At 43.7% G+C, this 21,092-nt stretch overlaps 1 protein-coding gene across 6 annotated transcripts in view; it reads left to right on the top strand.

The window, feature by feature from the left end:
• The window catches only part of ECE2 (endothelin converting enzyme 2), a 47,488-nt gene that overhangs the window by 11,609 nt on the left and 14,787 nt on the right, over positions 1–21,092 (top strand). For 2 of the 6 annotated variants that reach the window (XM_072640455.1, XM_072640451.1), the window contains 6 exons: positions 6,534–6,620; positions 8,861–8,996; positions 12,584–12,805; positions 16,309–16,433; positions 16,605–16,751; positions 16,896–16,961. In XM_072640455.1, coding sequence (XP_072496556.1) covers positions 6,534–6,620; positions 8,861–8,996; positions 12,584–12,805; positions 16,309–16,433; positions 16,605–16,751; positions 16,896–16,961 — 783 coding nt within the window. Of the gene's footprint in view, positions 1–4,606; positions 4,721–4,892; positions 4,922–5,195; positions 5,454–6,533; positions 6,621–8,860; positions 8,997–12,583; positions 12,806–16,308; positions 16,434–16,604; positions 16,752–16,895; positions 16,962–21,092 lie in introns of those variants that run through there. The other 4 variants (XM_072640453.1, XM_072640449.1, XM_072640452.1 and 1 more) reach the window with 4 other exon arrangements.

Raw genomic sequence — 21,092 nt, 5'->3', positions numbered from 1 at the left:
ATGAAGGCATGAAGACAGCTGAATGCAAATGCCTTTAGTTCACTTTCCTGACTGCTCAGGACAGGACGTACTGACTGATTGCTCTATGAATCTACTTACCACCCTGTAGCTGCCCAGACCAAAACTCCTTACCCTAGCCACCAATCCCCTCCAGGTGTTGTGATCTCCTATTACACTTCTCTTGCACTTGCAGTATTTAGCACCACACCAGTGTTTAGTAAGCATTTTGTAAAGGCTTGACAATTCATTGCTTAGTTCTTCTTTCATTTGATCATGTCCTGCCCCACCCCCTTCAGTCTCTGTGTCCAGTTTCTGAGCCTTCTTCCTTCATTTATGGGCAGAGTTCATGGAAAGCATGTCTCTATTCAAAAGAAACACCCCAGCATTCCTTTGCTTCTACAGAATGACCTGGATTCATTCTGGATTCCTTCTATAGAGAATGTATAAACTATCTAAACATATACAGGTGCAAACCCAGGGACAGACTGAATTTCCCCAGAGTACTAGTCCTACTCTGCTATTCATTGCTATGTGACCCTGAGCAAGTCACATATCCTTTATTGGTGTGTTTGTTCATCTCAAAGTGTGTGTGCAGGGCTGAGGGGGGACAAAGGAGGTTGGCTAGAATGATCTCCAAGTCATTTCCTGCTCTAAATCTATGGTGCAGTAGGCAAGGAAGGGACAAGACCTGAGTTAAAGCTAATGGACTGGATTTTGATCATAAGTAGACATGGATGATGACCCTGCAAAATTGCCCAAGGAAGAACAGTCAGATATGTAGGAGGAAAACCTAGAGAGACTGGTGTCAGGAAAACAAACAGGAGAGAGTATCCAGGAGGAGAAAGTGGTCAGATGGGCTTCAGAGAGGTCAGAGAGGGTGGTGACTAAAATATAGTCATGGTGTAGGCTTGTTTTACCTATGTTTTTATTATAAAAGAAGTTTCTGGATGAGGAGTGAAGTGTAATGGGAAATAATTGATGAAAATTCCAAAGCAGGAATAAAACTTATTTTTCAACAAAAAAGAAGAGTAGGTATTCATCAGGCAAAGAGATGAAGGCCTCCAAGGACCAATTTTGAGAGAAGATGGAAGGGATAGAATATAGGTGAGCTCAATGAAAGTCAATAAAGCTTAAACATATAGAAGAGAGAACTAAAGGACCTCATGATAGATGATGGCCTCAGTCCTCTCTGTAGGATAGAGAATGAGGTCTGGTAAGGGTTGTTGGCTTGAAGGGAGAAGAGAAGATTTAGAAGAGCCACTCTGAAGAGAGAGAATAAGTAAGGACTGGAAGAAAGGATTGACTGTCCTACAACTGATCTGAGGGAATCAAAGGCAAAAATTTGTCCAGTACCTAGTCAGGAATTTCCTTCAGCAGCATCTGATCCCTTGAGATGGGTGGAGAGGGCAGATGTAGAAATAATGTTGGGATGAAGTCTAGGGTGGGAAAAGTCAAAAAGTAAAGAGATTCATTCTGGAACTGGGGGACTATAAAACTGGGCATATAATGTTGGACTTGGTTGATATGTTGGTTAGTTTTGCCAAATTTTTTTCTTTTTCATCCTTTCTTATAAGGGATATCTCTTTGGGAAGGGGCATGAGGAGGGAAATATTGGGAAATGGAGGTAATGCAAAAACAAAAGATATCAATAAAAGGTGGTTTTAAAAAGATCTGTCAGAATTTGTCTTGCCAGGGGGTTGCTATTACCAATCAATCAACATGGCCTAGTGGCTAATGGACTGGATTTTGAGCCAGGAAAACATTGTTGAATCCTGACTTACTAGTTGTGTAACCCTGGACAAGTCATTTAACCTCTATCTCAACTTCCTTATCTATAAAATTAGGATAATAATAGCACATATTTGCTTCAATCAAGAGATATTTTTTAAATGCTAGGTACAGTGATAGGCTCTGGGGATGCTCTCAGAGGAGCAATCAATCATTAAGTATTTATTAAAGGCTTCCTATGCATTGTGCTAATCACTGGATAAACAAAGAAAAAATTGCAGACATTTCCTATCCCAAGGGAGCTTACATTCTAATGAGGGAGACCATGTATGGGAAGAGAACCTTAGAGGAGAAGGCTGGAGTAGGGGGAAAGCCTCCTGGAGAAGGAGCAATTAAGCAAAATTGTAAAGGGGATCAGAGATTTTAAGAAGTGGAGATAAAGAGGCAGAGCATGCTTCCTCCTGGAGATGGCATGGGAAAGAGCCAAAGGTACCAAGAGGAGAAATGGAGTATTGTGGATGACAAATGATTACTGTAAGCTAGCTAGAAGACTGAAAAGAATGGTCAGCAAGTCCAGCTCCCACATTCTGCATATTAGGAAACTGAGGAAGAGAGAGGTTTAGTGATATGTTCAGGGTCACTTGGTGTATGGCAGAACCAGGATTCAAACCCAGATCTTCTGATTCCAAAGTCATCATTTCTCCTCTAGAACAGGGGTTCTTCACCTTTTCGTGCATGCCTTTCCCAGAGATCTTTATGAGTAGCACAGAAAATCATGTGACTATAATGTGTTGAGGAGAAGATATGGATTTATGGGGAAACCTGAGAGAAACTCTGGGGACTCCTTGCAGATTTCCATGTCTATATTTCTGTTTAAGTGTTTGGAAGTCATCCAGATGGTCAATAATGGCTACAAGAAGTAAAAACAAAACATTCCCTCCCACAAAGGCCAAGTCCACGATTGCCCTTCCTTTGTCATCTGAGTGTTCTGTGCCAGGAACAGTTTGTGAAAAGATGGAAACAGTGGAATAGCTGGGAAAGGGGACATAAATTGGGTCATCATTCAAGCTTCTGGACTTCTTTTGCCAAATTCTTGTACCTTGTTTTTAAAAAAAGATGGAGTTAATGCATTAAAATAAAACAAAATCAGCTTGTTTAAGGAATGAGAGGAGAGAGATGTCCATGCACAGTCTCCAGATGAAATAACCACCTCTGTTTTCACTAGAGTAGGGAAGTTCCAGTGTAGACCTTAGACATATGGAAAAGGGGAACAAAGGATGTCATGGCATATCTTTCTAGCAACAAGGATCTTCACTTCTGTAGTTCCAGTTGTCTGGGGCACAGCTAAATTAAGTGAATTGTCCATGGGTGCAAAATTCATGTGTGTCAGGGGTAGTAATCATGGCAAATATTATGTAAGGCTGTAAGGTCTGCAAAACCAAAAATAAACTTTACAGACATTATCTCAATTGAGCCTCACAATAGCCCTGGAAGGTAGATTATTATCCCCATTTTGAAGATGGGAAAACTGAGTTTGAGAGAGATTATATGACTTAGGATAATAGGATAATTGATTAAGAGCTGGAAGAAAACTTAGAAGTCAGCTAGTCCAACCCCTTTCATTGTACAGATGAGAAAACTGAGGCACAGAGGTAAAGTGATTTGCTCAGAATCACACTTCTAGTGAGTGCCTAAGGGAGGGATCTGAACCCAAGTCTATGGTCTTATCCAATACATAATTGGCCTAGTGTTACATAGCTACTACCTACTGAAACAGGATTTGAACTCAGGTCTAAGTTTTTCATAGCAGTATTCAGGGAAGCATAATGTCCACAGTGAGGGAGGACACAGTCCACAGTTCCCATCCCTCTGCCCGCCTTGGGCCAAGTCAAGTCACATCTAGAGTGTAGTTTTCAGTTCTGACATTTTAGAAAGGATATTGACAGACTAGAATGAGTCTCAAAGTGTGTTGAGGTGGGGGGGAGGGAGGTGCAGCAGCGGCAATGGAGATTATGCCTTGAATGAAAGGATCAGTTGATAAAAATAGGAATGTTTAGCCTATACAAGAGAAGAAGTGGACAGAGAGAGGTCATGACAACTGTCTTGAAGTATTTACAAGGCTGCCCTGATTAGATTTGTTCTACTTGTCCACGAGGACTAGGAACAAGCAGAAATGTGGAAGAGGGGCAAATTTAGATTTGATGGGAAGGGAACATTCCTATTAATTAGAGTGAGTCCAACCTGCTTGGAGAGCTCATAGTTTCTCCCTTAGAGAATGTTGTTAGGGAGGGACTGGATAACCACCTGCCAGTGATGGGGGAGAGGGGATTCATGGCCAGGCATCCTTGCATAAGATGACTTCTTGGGTCCCTTCCAATTCCACTTCTGGGACAATAGATTTTTTTAGAAGGGCAAGATTTGCCTATTTAATGTTGTATCTTCTTCAGGTATTCTCAGGTGCTCAACATATTGAATGAATGAGTGAAAGAAAAACGTTTATTAAGCCTTTATGATATATACCATATTTTGGGCTGAGTTCTGTTGAGACAACTAAAAAGTGAAAGTCCCAGCTATCCATGGAGCTCATATAGATATCAGAATACTGGGTTTAAACTTAATGCTTTAAAAAAAAAACAACCCTCCCGGAGGCAAAAATAAAATGTTTTCCTCCCCCCCCCCCAAAGAAATGTTAATGGATCTTCCTTTTTAAAAGGTAGTGCCCAGCACATAGTAGGTTCTTAAGAAGTTCCAGCTGATTGCAACGAAAAGATGGGCCAATGTGCCTGTGTGTACACACCCTTTTTCAAAGCGGTGGCCATTCTCCAGGGGCTCGGAAAAGAAAAGCTGTCGGGCTGTTCCCGCAGAGAAGGATGGGGGAGCTTGGCATGTGAGACTGTCAAGGGCCAGAGAGCCCAGTACAAGCCTCTTGTGTGGAAGCTGGATTGGTGGGCCGAGAATGGGCCCCCCAGTGCTAGAGAGCATGGGCGGCTTGGTAAGTGGGCGCTTCCGGGACTGGCCCGAAGGCCCAGGGGGTTTGTTTGTTGGTTTGTTTTGAGGGTAGCAGTATTGTGAGGTCTCTTATGGGTGGATCTGCCGGTCTGACCAATGTCTGTAAACAGTCAATAGAACTGGGGGGAGGGGGAGGGGGGTGGAGGGGTGGCCACAGAACCCTGAACTGCGAGGATTCTCCAGGGTGAGTGGGTGCACCCAAAAGGGGAGAGGGGTTCAGAGGTTCAAGGGAGAGAAGAAGGAAGGGGTGAGGAGAGGTTTGGAGTTCAGATGGCACAGACAGGGGTGGACTCTGCTGGGCAGAGAAATGGGATTAGCCGAGCCCGGGAGTAGCGATCTGTGTCCACCGTCCTCCTACTTCCCCCAAACCCCCCTCCCCGCCCCCTGCTGAGGTGCTCCCCAGTTGCCTGGGCTCCGCCTCCCACGTCCCCTCCCCTCCCCCCAGGTCCGGCGCTCAGGGAGGGGGGAGAACCTGGGAGGGCGGAGGCTGTGGCGCCGGCTGCTGCTGCTGCTGCTACCGCCGCGGCTGCCACTGCCATCGCCGCCACTACCCCTGGAGTTGGCCTTGGCCATGGCGGGTGGAGGAGGAGGAGGCGCTGGGGGCCCAGGCCAGGCAGTTCCAGCCAGGGGGCCGCCAAACCTAGCCTAGCCTAGCCTGGGGAAGTGCCCGTCCCCATCCCATCATGAGCTTGGCCCTGCAGGAGCTGGGCGGAGGCGTGAGTGCGGGGCTGGGAGCCAGATACAAGGAGGCTGGAGGGTGGGAGGTGGGAGGCTGAGCCCCTGGGTCTGGGCTAGGATGGGATGAGGGAGTTGGCAAGAGGCTCGGCGCGAGGGGAGCAGGGCAGAACGTATACAGCCATCTCAGGGCGGGTGGGGGACAGTAGGTGCGCTCCCCATCCCAACTCCCTTACCTTCCCACCTCCTCCCTTACTCAACCCTAGTCTGCCCCAGACCCAGTGCGTCCAGAAGAGACAATTGAGGGAGTGAGGTCCTAGAGGGGAAAACCAAAGAAACACCGCTGGACTGGGGGTAGGGAGCTGCCCTCACCACCTCCTGCCTAGAGTTTCAGTGATTACACAGTGGATATCCCACATCTGGACCTTTACCTCAGGGCTGTGCCCTGTTCCAGGTCAACCAGTAGGCAGTCTTGGGAGCTTCATGCGGAGGGGGGAGCCGGGTAGGGGAGCGGGCTGCAGTCCTAGTAAAAACAAACAAACTGCTGTGCGATGCGGGGAGGGTGGGAGAGGAGGAGAAAGAGAAGCTGCCTTTACCCCCTGAATCTCTTTACTTTACCCCTAGTCTGTGACTTGACCTAAGTCCACTGAGTTGAGGGATTTTTGCACTTGCAATGGAAGGGGAGGAGCTGGAGAAACGGAGGGGGCTTTTTCCCTTGGACTGTGGAACAGGGAATCTAAGGAGAGAGTTGGAGAGCTGGGGGAGGAGAAAGGGCTGACAGTAAAGTAGATCCCTCTCTTGTGCCCTTGCCCAGTGTGCATGGATAGCCCCTTGCTTGCTATGTGAGGACAGGGACTATCTCCTCCTCTATGTCCTTCCATCCCACTACCATACTGGGAAGCCCTCTGAGGGCAGATCCTTTTCCAGATCTCCCCCCACCCCATTGCCTAGGGATAATAAATGTTTAGCGAGTGACTTTGGTTGAACAGAAAGTGATATAGACTCTGGTATTCTAGGGATCCATCCAAAGGGGATGGGAGAGAAGCAGCTGGGGCCCCCTAGAGAATGCCGCCAGCCTCCCTCCTTCTGACACCTGTGTTTCTCTGCCTACATCCCTGCAGATGTTGGAGTATAAGCGGGCTACCCTTCGAGATGATGAGGTCCCCGAGCTTTCACCAGATGGCATTGTCTCTCCAGACACTATGGAGGTCTGCACGATCTGTTGGGGGCTGGGGGTGGGAAAGAGGGTGCCTCCCTGCAGTCTGCTCCCTTTCCCCAGGTCACCTTTTAGTTATGGAAAGCAAGAAGATGCAGTGGACCTGAACTGCAATCCTGGCTCACACATTTACTAGCTTTGTGACCTTTGGCAGGTCATTTCACTCCTTGGGCCTGTTTATTCATCTGTAAAATGAGGAGGCTGGACCAGATGATCTAGCTCCAGAGCTTTTATTCTGTGACCTCTTTGGGTCTCAGTTTCCCCATCTCTAACATGAGGCTTACTGGCCTCCAAAGTATCTTCAGTTCTGAATCTTCTAATCCTTCTTACTATTCTGTCCTGACCCCCTCCTTTCCCCCCCCTCCCCCCCCTACCCCCTTTGAATTCATGTCCACTCTCCCTGAATGTGAGGCTCAGGGTGAGAAGCCAGCAGGCCAAGACTTCATAAATGGGTTGATGGAGTCATTTATAGCTCATTGACCAGAGTTAACCCCACTGATTAATAATATTGGGTTGGTATTCTTATGCTGCCCTGTTTACAAAGCATTTTCCACACCTTCTCATTTGACTATATTAATGACAAATATGGGGCAGCATGGTATAGTGGGGAAAGGGCCAACCTTGGATTAGAAAGACCTACATTCAAGTCTGGACTCTGATTCATACCAGCTGTGCCACTGAGCAAGTGACTTGCCCTTTCAGTGCAAGCTCTAAGACTCTAATCAATCAACATTGGCCAAGCACCTATTATGTGCCAGTCATTTATGCTAAGCTACAAATAGAGATAAGCTACAAATCTGTGCTGGTGGGACATGGTTAAATCACAGATCTAGACTTTCCCCCACCCCACCTTAAAAAAATGGATAATTACCAATTCAGTTTACATTGCATTTTAAAAGGGGAAGCTGAGTATGGTGGAAAGAGTACAGAAGCTCACCTCTGACATGAGCTGTACGACCATGGGCAAATCACTGAAGTTCTGGAGGCCTTGGTTTACTTCTCTATAAAATGGAGATACTGCTTATAATATTTAATTCTGTCATATTATAACTACTTAGGGTCATATGCCTGGTCTGGATCAAAGTTGAACTCAGTTCTTCCTTACTCCAAGGTTGGCCCTGTCCCCAAGAAATTGACTTTTTGCTGTCATGATTGTAGTCACACAAGATAGTATGACAAGAGTTGTGCAAACAGAGCAGCATATTGTATTAGAAGAGTTATATATTCTCTCTCATGCAGCCCACATGATGCAGTATGGCACAACATTGGCACCAGAATACCTCAGTTCTAATCCTGCCTCCTGACACATTTTGGCCATGGGATGCCAGGCAATCTTTCTCTGCCCCAGCAATCCTCTAAGACAATAATTTACAGATTAGTGTCTAGGCTTAATCAGCAAAGGGAGTTTCCACACTGGAATTACCCTATCCTCCTGGAGTCACTTGTTTGGACTAAAAACCTCCAATCCACCTCCTGCAGTTACTGTGAAGGTCAAGTGAGATCAGTCGTACAAAGTGCCACGTAGAACTCAAGGCACTATACAAATGAGAGAGGTTGGTATTCCAATTACTACATGGATCTTCCCCTTGACCTTCCTTTCCTTCCTAGGTTTTCATCAGAATTTATTCAGAGGAAAGGATGATTACTATGATGTCAGAAGACCTGGGTTCAAATCCGATGTCTGAGGCTTACAACCTTTACGACCTTGAACAAGTTACTACTTAGCTTCCCTGAGCCTCAGTTTCCTCCTCTGTATGAAGGGAATGATGTCTGGGGTCCCTTCCAGCCTTAGATCTACCTTCCTGGGCTCAGTTTCCTCATATGTAAAGTGATAGAATTGGGGCAAAGTGGCCTCTGAAGTGCCTTCCAGCTCTTGTCCAGTGATCCTATTATCTTGTGTTCTCTGTTCCTCTTAGAGCACCACAACTCAGAGGGGTTTGTCCAATGGGCCTGAAGCCAGGAAGACCCAAGTTCAAATCCTGCTTTGGTCACTTACTAGCAGTGTGACCCTGGGCAAGTTACTTAGCCTCTGTCTGTCTCAGTTTACTCATCTGTAAAATGAGGATAATAATAATGCCTGATTCCCAGGATGGTTGTGAGGATCAAACGATATCCTATTTGTAAAGTCCTTAGCATAGTGCCTGGAACATAGTAGGTGATTTATAAGTACTAGCTATTACTGTTATTCTAGTTTATAGCCCCTCCCTCTCTCTCTTCACTTTGTCCCTCTAGGTGGGCTTCCGAAAAATGTCAGGACGTCTCCTGGGCTCCCGAACACAACTAGAACTGACTTTGATGGGCATCTCTCTACTGCTGGGCATCTTGCTCCTAGGTTGTTCCATTACCCTGGGGGTCCAGTACAGCCAAGGTAGGTGAGCCCCAGACTCTTCCCCCTCATTTGGAAGCCAGCATAGAAAATGGCCTGCGTGGAATCCCAGTATAGTACTTACTAGCTTCATGATCTTGAGGGCTGGTGCCAAGGAAAACCTCCCAAAGAGAACCAAAACTTCTAGAGGACAGCAGCAATTGTTTCATTCTTTCTCTTTGTAGCAATGCCTAGTACCTAGAACAGGACCTGGCACACAGTACGTGCTCAATAAATGCTTGTTGAGGGAATGAGTAATTAGAAGTGTTCCTAGGTGGAATGTGCCACCTCTGGAGGTGGGGGCTCTGTTTCCTGGAGCTTTTCAAGCACAGGCTGGAGGGCCACTTTTGGGGGTGTCATAGGAAAGACTCCTTTTCTCATACTTGGTTGCTACTGAGGTCTCTTCCAACTCTGAGATTTTGTTATTCTGTGACCTTAGGCAAGTTGCTGGATACAGTATGGTACAGTAGAAAGGGTGCTGGGTGTGATGTCAGAGGACTGGGTTCAAATCTCAGTCATGCCACTTAACTACTTTTCTGACCATGAGCAAAACACCTAACTCTCTGAGCCTCAGTTTCCTCATCTGCAAAATGCCAGAGGTTGGCCTAGATAATCTCAAAGTTCTCTTTTAGTTCTGAACCCTATGATGCCCATTCCTAAGATCTCTTCTATTCAGTTTAGGGAAGCAGCTGAGGAGGCAATTCAGGGTGGCATCCCTAGGGTTGTGGTTGGGGGTGGGGTGGTTGAGAGGTCTTGAATTCTTCCTTCCTTGATGGGTTGACTTCTTGTCCATAGACCATGAACTCTTCAAGAGTCAAAGGACTCTCTTTTGCCTTTCTTTATATCCCCAAGGCTTAGCATAGTGCCTGGCATATAGTAGGTACCTAGTGAATGTTTGTTGACTGACTTACTTTTCTTCCCGGTTTTCTCTCTATATGGCTTCCTTACATCTATGACTTCCTCCCATGCCTCCCAATTTTCTAGGGGGAAGTGTTTCAATTTTCCTTAACTAAAAAAAAGAGATTGGAGTCTAGAATTGCAGCATGTAAAGTCTATCAGCCAATCAATCAGCAAGTATTTATTAAGCCTCCTCTGTGTAGATCTATTTTAGATGCTAGAGATGCAAATATAAAAATGAAACAGTCCTTGCCTTCAACATATAGACAATTCATAAGCAGATGAGTAGAGAATATATACAAAATAAATACCCAATGATTTTGAAAAGTGGGATTAATAAATTGGGGATTCAGGAAAGGCCTCTTGAAAGAGGTAGCACTTGAGTTTATCCTTGAAGCAAGCTTGGGGTCCCAAGAGGGAATAGTAAGGAGGGAGAGAATTCCAGGCATGGGAAACTGCCTGGGCAAAGTCCTGGAGATAAGAGATGGAATGTTATGAAACAGAAACTTCAAAGAGTCCAGTCTGTCTAGTACTTAAAGTAAGTGGGAGAAATTAAGGTACAATCATTGTAGACAAATAGGCTAAATCCAGATGATGAGGGCTTTAGAACATAGATTGCCTCCAAAAAGAAAAAAAATTTCAGTAAATTATGATATTTAACGTGATGGAATATTATTGTGCTGAAAGAAATGATGAAGGTGATAGTTTCAGAAAAACTTGGGAAGACCTACGTGAACTGATGCAAAGTGAAGGGGGCAGAACCAAAATAATAATGTACACAGCAACGGTGACATTTTAATGATGATCAACCATGAAAGACTTAGCTGCTCTGGTCAATACAATGATCCACCGTAATTCCAAAGGACACATGATGAAACATGCTATCCATGTCCAGATAGAGAACTAATGGACTCTGAAGACAATCAGGGTTAAATGACCTGCCCAGAGTCACACAGCTAGTATGTGAGTTTGGATTTGAATCCTCCTGACTCCAGGTCTTTAAAATTGTCTTTATTTGTTTTAAGTTTTTTGTAATTGTATTCATATAATTCCTATGTATGTCTTAGTTGGTAGATTTCCTAGTGCTCTATAATGACTACAGTTATTTTAAATGGAATTTTTCTCTCCATCTCTTCCTGCTGAGTTCCTTCCTGAGTTGGTAACATGTAGAAATGCTGATGATTTGTGTGCGCTTATTTTATATTCAGCAACTTTGCTGATGCTGTCTACTATGTTGCCTAGCTGCCCCAAACACCATAACTTGTTCAGCCATCCCCCAATTGATGGGCATCCCCTCAGTTTTCAATTCTTTACCACCACCACAAAAAAAAAAAGAGCTGCTATAAATATTTTTGTACATATGAGTCCATTTCCTTTTTCTTTGATCTCTTTGGGATAGAGGCCTCGCAGCAATATTGCTGAGTCAAAGGATATTCACAATTTTATGGCATTTGGGGCACCATTCCAAATTGCTCCTCAAAATGTTTGGATTAGGTTACAGTTCTACCACAGTACATTAGTGAACCTATTTTCCCAAATGTCCTCTAGCATTTATCATTTTCTTTTCTGCATTCTTAGCCAATATGATATATTTGAGGAGGTATCTCAGAGTTATTTGCATTTCCCTAATTATTAGTGATTTAGAGTATTTTTTTCATATGACTATGGAGGAGTTTGATTTCTTCCTCTGAAAACTGCCCGTTATTATCCCTTGTCCTTTTATCAATTGGGAGATGGCTCTTATTCTTATAAATCTGGCTCAGTTCTCTGTATATTTGAGAAATGAGACCTCTGTCAGAAAAACTTGTTGCAAAGATTCCCCACCCCCAACCTCATTTCTTGCTTTTCTTTTCATTTTGGCTGTATTGGTTTTGTTTGTGCTAAAATTTTTTAATTTTAATTTTTTAAATTTAAATTTAATTTAAATTAAAATTTTTTAATCAAAATTGTTAAATCCCATGAGTCTCTCTCTCTCTCTCTCTCTCTCTCTCTCTCTCTCTCTCTCTGTCTTTCCGCTAGTTGGAAGGATGGAGTCCTGGATGAATTATATGTTAGGTGAGATCTCACTTCAGACACTTGACACTCACTAGCTGTGTGACCTTGGGCAAGTCACTTAACCCCAACTTCCTCATCCTGGGTCATCTCCAGTCATCCTGGTGAATATCTGGTCACTGGATTCAGATGGCTCTGGAGGAGAAGTGGGGCTGGTGACCAGCACAGCCCTCCCCCACTCAAAACAAAGCCAAGTGCAAGTCACGTCACCATTTCTCTGATGGCGTGGTCTTCTTCGGCAAGGAAGGATGAACACACATACTTTGATTGCTTGATAGACTCCCTAGGTTCCTTCAAAACTCAGCTTAAGGGCCACTTCCTGCAGGAGTTCTATTCTGATTGTCCCCTACACACACACAGTTATTTGTGCCTTCCCCCAGGAAATGACTTTATATTTGTTTTTAATTTTCCACGTCATATTGTGGAACGGTACATATATCATGGAAAGACCATGAGCTTTTTGAGGGCAGACACTGTTACACTTAAGTCTTCATATTCCCAGAACCTTGGATAGATCCTAGCACAAAATAGATGCTTAATAAACATTTCTTGATTGATTACTTCATCCCTTCTTTGGGTATTAAAGAAGATTTCTTTGATTCTTTGTTAAAGGAGGATCTTTCTCCCTTACCTTTTCTCAGCCACAGTCTCATTAAATAACACCTGCCTGACAGAGGCCTGCATTCGAGTGGCTGGCAAGATCCTGGAGTCCCTGGACCGGGAGGTGAGCCCCTGTGAAGACTTTTACCAATTTTCCTGTGGTGGCTGGATGCGGCGAAATCCACTGCCTGACGGGCGCTCCAGATGGAATACCTTCAACAGTCTCTGGGACCAGAATCAAGCTGTGTTGAAACATCTACTTGGTAAGCCACCTGGGTACTCTAGAGTACTTCTAGGGGAGAGTCATGCCAGAGGCCAGAGTTTCCTCAAGGAGGGAAAGGCAGGTGGGGACCCTGATGAGGACAGAAAGGCAGGGAGAACCATCCAACCAGGGAAAACCCACAATAGAAGGCCGAATGGCACAGCGGCCAGTACAGATTTTGGTAGGTAATCAAATCTCACCTCACAATTGCTACCTGCTTTGGATAAAACACTTTACCTTACCCAGTCTCCGTGTCCTCCCCTCTAAAAATAAGAGACTCGGACTAGGTAGTCTCTAAGGTACCTTCCAGCCCTAGATTTATGATCTGTGCTGCACAGAGTGGCTGGACGGAGCAACAGGGAAAGCCTTGGCTTGAGAAGCAAGAGCTAGAGCTCCTAGCTTGCTGAGGGGACAAGTCCCTTCCCTCTCTGGGTGGGTTCTTTTTGTCAACCTGTGAGTTAATTGAGTGCTGTCCTAGGTCCTGATGTGAGTTAGCATTCTCTAATAATAACAAATTAGTCCGTCTCTAGAGTGTTCTAAGGATTACAAAACCCTTTCTTCACTAGTACCTTCTGCAGTGTGGAGGTCAAGGATTGTCATCTCTATTTCCTTTTTTTTTTTTTTAATTTCACAGTGATTTCTTTGGTGTAGCACAGTGGTGTTAGACTGGATCCCTGCAGATGCATTTGACTTAGAGAACAACATATGAATATTATCTACGTTTTGCTGTGTTTTTATTTCATTAGCTATTTCCCAATTATCTTTGAGTCTGGTGTGAGTAGTGCTTAGGAGTGTTGTGGGCGAAATGCATCCAATAGGTCTCCTATTTGACTGACATCTCTAATAAAATTCTGGGACCAAGCTGTTCTGTAACTCAAAATAGTCTTAGAGAGCCAGCCACCTAAGAGCACTGAAAGGGTCACACAGTGAGTACACACCAGAGGTGGGACTTGAACCCAGGTCTTCTTAACTTTGAGGTCTGGTTCTCTAACCACTATGCCATACACACTGCCTCATATCCATTTTCCAAAAATGGAGGCTCAGAAAGTCAAAGTAATTTGCCCAAGGTCATAAAGCTCAGAGATATTAAAGCCAGATTTGAATGAAGGCAGCTGGTGTCGCCATAGTGCATAGAGCATTAGGCCTAGAGCTAAGAAGACTTGAGTTCAAATCCAGCTTCAGACATTTACTAGCTATATGGCCCTGGGCAAGTCAATTAACCTCTGCCTCAATTCCCTCATCTATAAAATGGGAATAATAATAGCATCTGCCTCCCAGGGTTTTTGTGAGGATCAAATGAGATGATAATTGTAAAGTGATTAGCACAGTGCCTGGCACAAAGTGTTATATAAATGGTGACTATTATTTTTGCCTTGACTGTAGATCCAAGGCTCTTGCCACTAAAACACATTGCCTCTAGGATTTTAGGAAGGGGATGAAATTGGTGAGATGCTAATAGTGGAGAGGTCTGTATCGATTCTCCTTTTGGAGGCCAGCAAGGGTTCCTACCACTTTTTGAGACACACATCACAGTACTCTTCTCGATTTATTTTATATTTTAGCCAAACTAGACTTCTTGTTGCTATGCAAACCCTGTGCCTTTGCCAGGTTACTCATTTGGTCTCCTAGCGTCCCTAAGACAAAACACAAAAGTCTTTTTCTTTGTCTGTAAGGTACTTTCTAAGTTTTCTCTAGCCTATCTTTTCAACCCTGTTATTCATTGCTTCCCTTCACACACTCCGCCATCCAGTACAGTTGGCCCACTCACTGTTCTCAGAACTTGGCATTTTCTGTGCCACCTCCATACCTTTGTCTGGAATCCACTCCCTCCTTACCTCTTCCTCTCAGAATCATTAAAGATACACTCAAGATGCCACCCGCTATGGAAAGGCTTTCTGAACTTTCTGGCTACTTCCTTCCTCCTCAAATAATATTGTATTTGTCTGGGTAAATATTTGTTGCGTTTATCTGTTTCTTTTTTAGGTACTTTATTTACCTGTTTAAATATGCTGAGAAAATTAAGCTCCTTGAGCTCAAGGACTATTTTGCCCCTTCTGCCCTCATATCCCCAGAGTCCATCCTGGTGCCTTATGCATGTAGATCACAACCCATTCATCACTTAGTGAGTAAATACTGTGAGATTATGGTGCAGTGGAAAGAGTGAGAAGTCCCAGGTTCAAATCTCAGTTCTGCTGCTTCCTCCCTGTATGACCTGGGGCAAATGACTTTCACCTCCCTGTGCCTCAGTTTCCTCATCTGTAAAATGAGGGGATTGGACTTGATGGCCTCTGAGGTCCCTTTTGGTTTCCAGCTTGAGAGGCTCTTAGAACCTCTTAGAACCTGCTGCTTTCTTTAAACCTGGCTCAAGGGCCACCTTCTCCATGAGGCCTTTACCGATACCCCACCTGTAAGGGTATTTGCATTTGTTCTTTATATAGAGCTAGACCTAGGCATGACCTTAGAGGGTAGCTAGTCCAACTCTTTCTTTTACAAATGGGGAAATTGAGGCCCAGAGACATTAAATGACTTGCCTTGGGTTACACCAATAAGAAAAGAAGTCCTGAGTTTAGGTTTGTGTTGGGGGCATCTTCAAATGAAGAGATCTCTCTTCATTTTTCTCTGGAGGACTACTTGCCTTAATCTTCTATATCTATAGAGCGCTGACCCTGGAGGCAGGAGGGCCTGAGTTCAAATCCAACCTTGGATACTTACTAGCTGTGCTACTGTGGGCAAGTCACAACCCCAATTCCCCCTCCCCACCCCGTCTCTCTGTCTCTCTCTGTCTTTTTCTCTCTGTCTCTCGCACACACACACACCCCTTATATCCATTATATATATATCCATATCCATTATACTAATATATATGTTGTCTTCCTGATAGACTGACCTTAAGCTCCTTGAGGGCAGAGACTGTTTGACTGTTGTCTTTGGGAGTCCAGTGGTAGCACAGTGCCTGGGATACAGTAGGTACTTAGTTTTTTGTGCTCAAGTCCTCTGAGATACATAGAGAAAGGTCCACAGTGGCTTGTCCAGCTAGTATCAGACAGCATTTGAACCCAGTTCTTGCCACCAACCCCTCTCTCTACACTACACTGGCTTCTTTAACAGCCTTGAACAACTCAAGGACTTATTAAATGCTGAATGGATGAAAGAATGTGCAGTCATGGAGAAGTGAGTATCCAGAGATCCTGTAGGATCCAGGTATTCTACAAGACTTCCCTGGATGGAGGTTAAGAAGCCAGGGCTTGCCTTCCTCCAGAACTACATGTGGATGACAGGCTGGTGAGACCAAGAACAGTAGCAGCAACAGCTCCCTTACCCAGATCCCCGGTTATTGGCAATATCCCCTGACATATTTGCAAACAAGGGATCATGGGATCCCAGATCTGGAGCTTGAAGGGACCCTAGAAAACTGATAACTGGTCCAGGGTTACATGACTAGTCAGTATCTGAGGCAGGATTTGAAACTGGGGATAGTGACTTCGTGTCCTCTCCTAAACACAGAGAACGAGACCTTCAACTCCACCAGTGAGGCAGAGCGCAAGACCCAACGTTACTATCTCTCCTGCCTCCAGGAGCAGCGAATTGAAGAACTAGGGGCCCAGCCCCTCCGAGACCTCATTGACAAGGTGGGACTGGACCCTGTTCAGAAATGATGACATGGGAATTGCTCATGGGAGAAATGGAGGAGAAAGAGAGGGTCAGAAAGATCTTCCTGGCAGGGCCTTCCTCCAACCCAGTGCCAGAGGAAAAAGAGAATTCAGGAAACAGAGACCCTCTTGGGGTTTCCTTTCTTTTAGATTGGTGGCTGGAACATCACAGGATCCTGGGCTCAGGACAACTTCATGGAAGTTTTAAAGATGGTGTCTGGGACCTATCGGGCCAGTCCATTCTTTACCGTCTATGTCAGCGCTGACGCCAAAAGCTCCAACAGCAATGTTATTCAGGTGAGATGGGCTAAGAGGAGCCCCCCTCAAAAAAGTGTGCCCTTGGATCCCTGAACCAATAGCAATCTATTGATAGAAGCTTATGTGGGCTTCTCCTCCCCACTGCCCTGGTATTCAAGATGACCCTTTTCCCTTCTACTACAGGTGGATCAGTCTGGTCTCTTTCTGCCTTCCAGAGATTACTACCTGAACAAGACAGCCAATGAGAAAGTAAGGATCCTCTCCACAGCCTTCTCCCTCCTGTTGTTTTCTCTATTTGTGGGAGAATTGGGCAGTCCCACCTAGCAACACCTTAGTCATGTTATTGTCATTCATTCAACCCACTAACATTTGCTGAGCCCTTGCTTTGTTTGGGACACTGGACTAGGTATTCTGAGTGGTGCCAAGGTGTGTAATATTATATATTTAGAGTGTAAAGGGGCCATGAAGGCCACAGAGCCCAACACTCTCATTTTACAGAGAGGCTTTGAAAGGAGAGGTGACTTGCCCAAAGTCATGCACCTGGTAAGTATCTGAGACAGGACTTGGACCCAGCTTTTCCTAATTTGAAGTCCACTATCTTAATGAGTTTACAGTCTAGTTGGGAGAAGGGGAAAAAAGACTAATATAAAGGAGAAGGCGAGTAATGCTATTTGAATGGTCCGGTATTGTAGGAATTCCAAAGGAGCAGAGCTGATAAAACCACAGAATTACTGTGAGCTAGAGCCCATCAATAAGTATCTACTGTGTGCCAGGTACTGGGGCTACCAAGTCAAAATGGTCTTTGCTGTCTAGGAACTTACATTCTTTTGGAAGACCCTCTGTTAGAAGGGACTTCATCCCCAATCTTGTCCAAATCACTGTGGTTGCTCAGTCATTCTAGTCTTGTCTAACTCTTGGTGACCCCATTTGTGATTTTCTTTGCAAAGATACTGGAACAGTTTGCCATTTCCTTCTTCAGCTTATTCTTGCAGATGAGGAAACTGAGGCAAAAGGGTCAATTGACTTGCCCAGGTCACAAAGCCAGCAAGTGTCTGAGGCCAGATTTGAACTCATGAAGATGAATCTTCCTGATTCCAAGCCCATTGTTTTTTGCACTGTTCCACCTAGCTGCCATTGTTCAAATTATACCTGAAAAAAAGAGTTCTCACAACTGCATAATGACCTGAAAAGTGGTCATGCAGTCTTTGTCTAAAGGTGTCTGATGAGCCTAATCCTAATTCTTATAAATCCACTAGCATCTAAGGCAGCTTCTTCCACTTCTCCATGACTTTGATTAATGGGAAGCTTTTTATGACATCAAGTCTAAATCTGTCTTTGAAACTTCCACCCATTGCTTTTTCTAGGACCAAAGAGATCAAGTCCATTCCATTTACTACAAGACATCCCTTCAAACACTCTGAGACGGTATTGTGTCTCCCTCTCCCCCCACCCAAAATCTTCTCTTCTCCAGTCTAAATTAGCCAAGTTCCTTTGAACAATCCTTAAATAACTTGAACTCAAGGCCCTTTCCTCTCTTGGCTGCCTTCTTCTGCACACCCTCCAGTTTATCAGTATCCTTCCTAAACCTTGACACACAGAACTGAACAGAGTACCCCAGAAGTGGTCTAACCAGCACTCAGGGCTATTACCTCCTTCTTCTTGGAGGCGATACCTCTCAACGCAGCCTATGATCACCATACTTTTTTGTCTACTGACTTACTGGTGCTTGGAGTTGACTGAAATGCCGAGATCTTTTTCAGGAAGGCTTCTGTCTCACCATGCCACTCTATCCTCTACTTAGTAAGTTGATTTTAGACCCCAAGTGTTAGACCCCGAGTTAGTTGACATTTATCCCTATTGAATTTCATCTTATAAAATTCAGCCCAATGTCCTAGCCTACTGAGATGTTAGCATTAGTTCCACCCCAAGCTATGTCCCCTTTAGTTATTCTTCCCCTTTTTCTCTCAGTTTTATCTCATTTGCGTATCTGATGAGCAGGTCTTCTTTGCCTTTATCCTGTTACTGGTAAAGTGTTAAGCAGCACAGGACTTCACACAGATCCTTGGGGCACTCCTCTGGAGACTTCCATCCCACTTAATGGTGGATGATTAATGATTTTTCTTTCAACTAGGTCTGAATCCATCTATTCCATCTAATTATATGACCATCTCTCTATCTCTCTTTCACAAGAATAATTAGAAATACTTTATTGAATGCTTTGCTAAAACCTAGGAAAACTATCTCTCTAGCAGTTTAGCATTTGTGTCAAAAATTTTTTTTGAAGGACATGGGATTAGTTATTAGTCATGACCAGTTTTCAATGAAGCCAAGCTGGTACCTTCTGATCCCTGCTTCCCTTTCTGGATGTTCACCAGTCGTCCCTTTAATGACAAGTGCTACAATTTTGCCAGAAATCAACGTCTAACTCCCTGACCTAGAGTTTGAAGATTATTATTTTTCCTTTCCATTAATACTTTTCCAATCCATCATTACTTCCCTGAATTGCTCAGATCTTTCATCTAGCACTGAGTTATTCAAGTTGCATAGAACTGTCCTTAGTACTTGTCTATAATCATTAACGAAGTGAAAGACCCATTCACACCTCCATGAAGATTATATTCCAAGATGTGCCCAGTGAATGCCATAGTGGGCATTTTTAAAGGTGAAGGAACAAAGCAAGTCCATATTCACCCTGGCATTTTTGTCTACAATAAATGACCAACCTATTTTTTTTCCAAATGTCACTGAGGGTGGCTCAGTAGTCATATCTCCAGTCCTTTCAGAATACCAGAATATATTTCATCTGGGCAAGAATTCATTAACGATAGGTGGGGATTCTCTTCTCATCTATATTGGGTATTGATTCCCTAGTAGTCATTTTTGTTCTTTCATTTCCTTAAATGTATATAAATCTAATCCAAAGGTCATTCTCCTTAGCAGAGAAAACAAAGGTAAAGCATCACTGAATTCTATCTATTGTCAATTGCCATTATCCCACCCAGGTAGGTGGTAGTCCTATCTCTTCCTGCTGTCCTTTTCTTTCCTCAAACATTGTTTTAAAACAAACAAATACCCTTTTGTTGCCTTTAGCTTTCTTTGCCAGCCTTACTTTATTCTGAGCATTAGGACTCAAGCTAATGATGTTATAGAAGTGAGTCATGCTTTTATGTTCATTCCCATTTTCCTGTTCTTGCTTCTACCTTCCATACAGATCTTTTAAAAAGATGGAGGATGATGTGTGTGGAACACTGTGTACAACGTTGGACTTTTAAAAAACATGTTGGCTTTTTTTTTTTTTTTACTGAACTGTTTCCCCTTCTCTTTATTTTTTCTCATGGATGATGGTTCTCTGAAAGGGGGAGAGGAAACAACACCCTTAGAAAATATATGTGATGTAAAAACAAAAGACATCAATGAAATTTTATTTTCAAAAATCTAAGTTGCCTGAAGAGTTTCCTGTGTATCCACATCTTTAGACAACTACCCTTTTTCTTCTTTGTCAGAATGATTTCCATATAGGTTTCCATATTTTCAAAAATCTAAGTTGCCTGAAGAGTTTCCTGTGTATCCACATCTTTAGACAACTACCCTTTTTCTTCTTTGTCAGAATGATTTCCATATAGGTTTCTAGAATTTCATTCTAACTCACCCTGGAGAATTTTAGTCCATGAGATACTATCTTTTCCGAGTCCTTTGAAACCTGATCTCTCCCAGTCTGCTTTACTGATTTATTACCTCCCCCACTGAAAGTTCTCCCATTTTCACCTTAGCCAGTAAATGGTTTCTCTCTGTTGAGAATTAGATATAAAATAGAATTTGCTCCCCTACATTGATCCCTTCACTTCATTCTTCTTTAAAGGCAAGAAATTAGCTGCTCTGTTTTAAGCTGAAAGTTCCATTATCTGGGTAACTGAAACTCCCATCACTAGGTGGCACAGTGGATAAAGTGCTGGACTGTAAGTCAGGGAAGACTTGAATTCAAATCCAGCTTCAGACACAAATTAGTTATATGACCTTGGAAAAGGTCACAAACCTTATTTGCCTCAGTTTCCTCAACTGTAAAATGGGGAATCATAATAGCACCTACCTTGCAGGGTTGTTGTGTTGATCAAATGAGATAACAGTATCTGGCACATAGTAGGCACTATATAAAAGCTAGCTATTAGGGTTATTAAATTCAAGTCTATATATGCTAAGTTTATGATTAATTCTTTGTCCATTTCTTCCTTCTGTGCAGATGGTTTCTAATATACTCTAATAACAAAATTTCTTCTGATTCTTCTTCCATTGATTTAGCACCTGAGTATTTTCTACTAATTCCTGAATTTCCTCCCATAATTATATCTTCTTCATAGACAACGCTAAAACTGCCTGTCGTAA

This window comes from Notamacropus eugenii, chromosome 2, assembly GCF_028372415.1.
Source record: "Notamacropus eugenii isolate mMacEug1 chromosome 2, mMacEug1.pri_v2, whole genome shotgun sequence".
Classification (NCBI taxonomy): Eukaryota; Metazoa; Chordata; class Mammalia; order Diprotodontia; family Macropodidae; genus Notamacropus; species Notamacropus eugenii.
The sequence above is the reverse complement of the archived record's forward strand: the minus strand, read 5'-3'. Positions and strand labels throughout refer to the sequence as shown.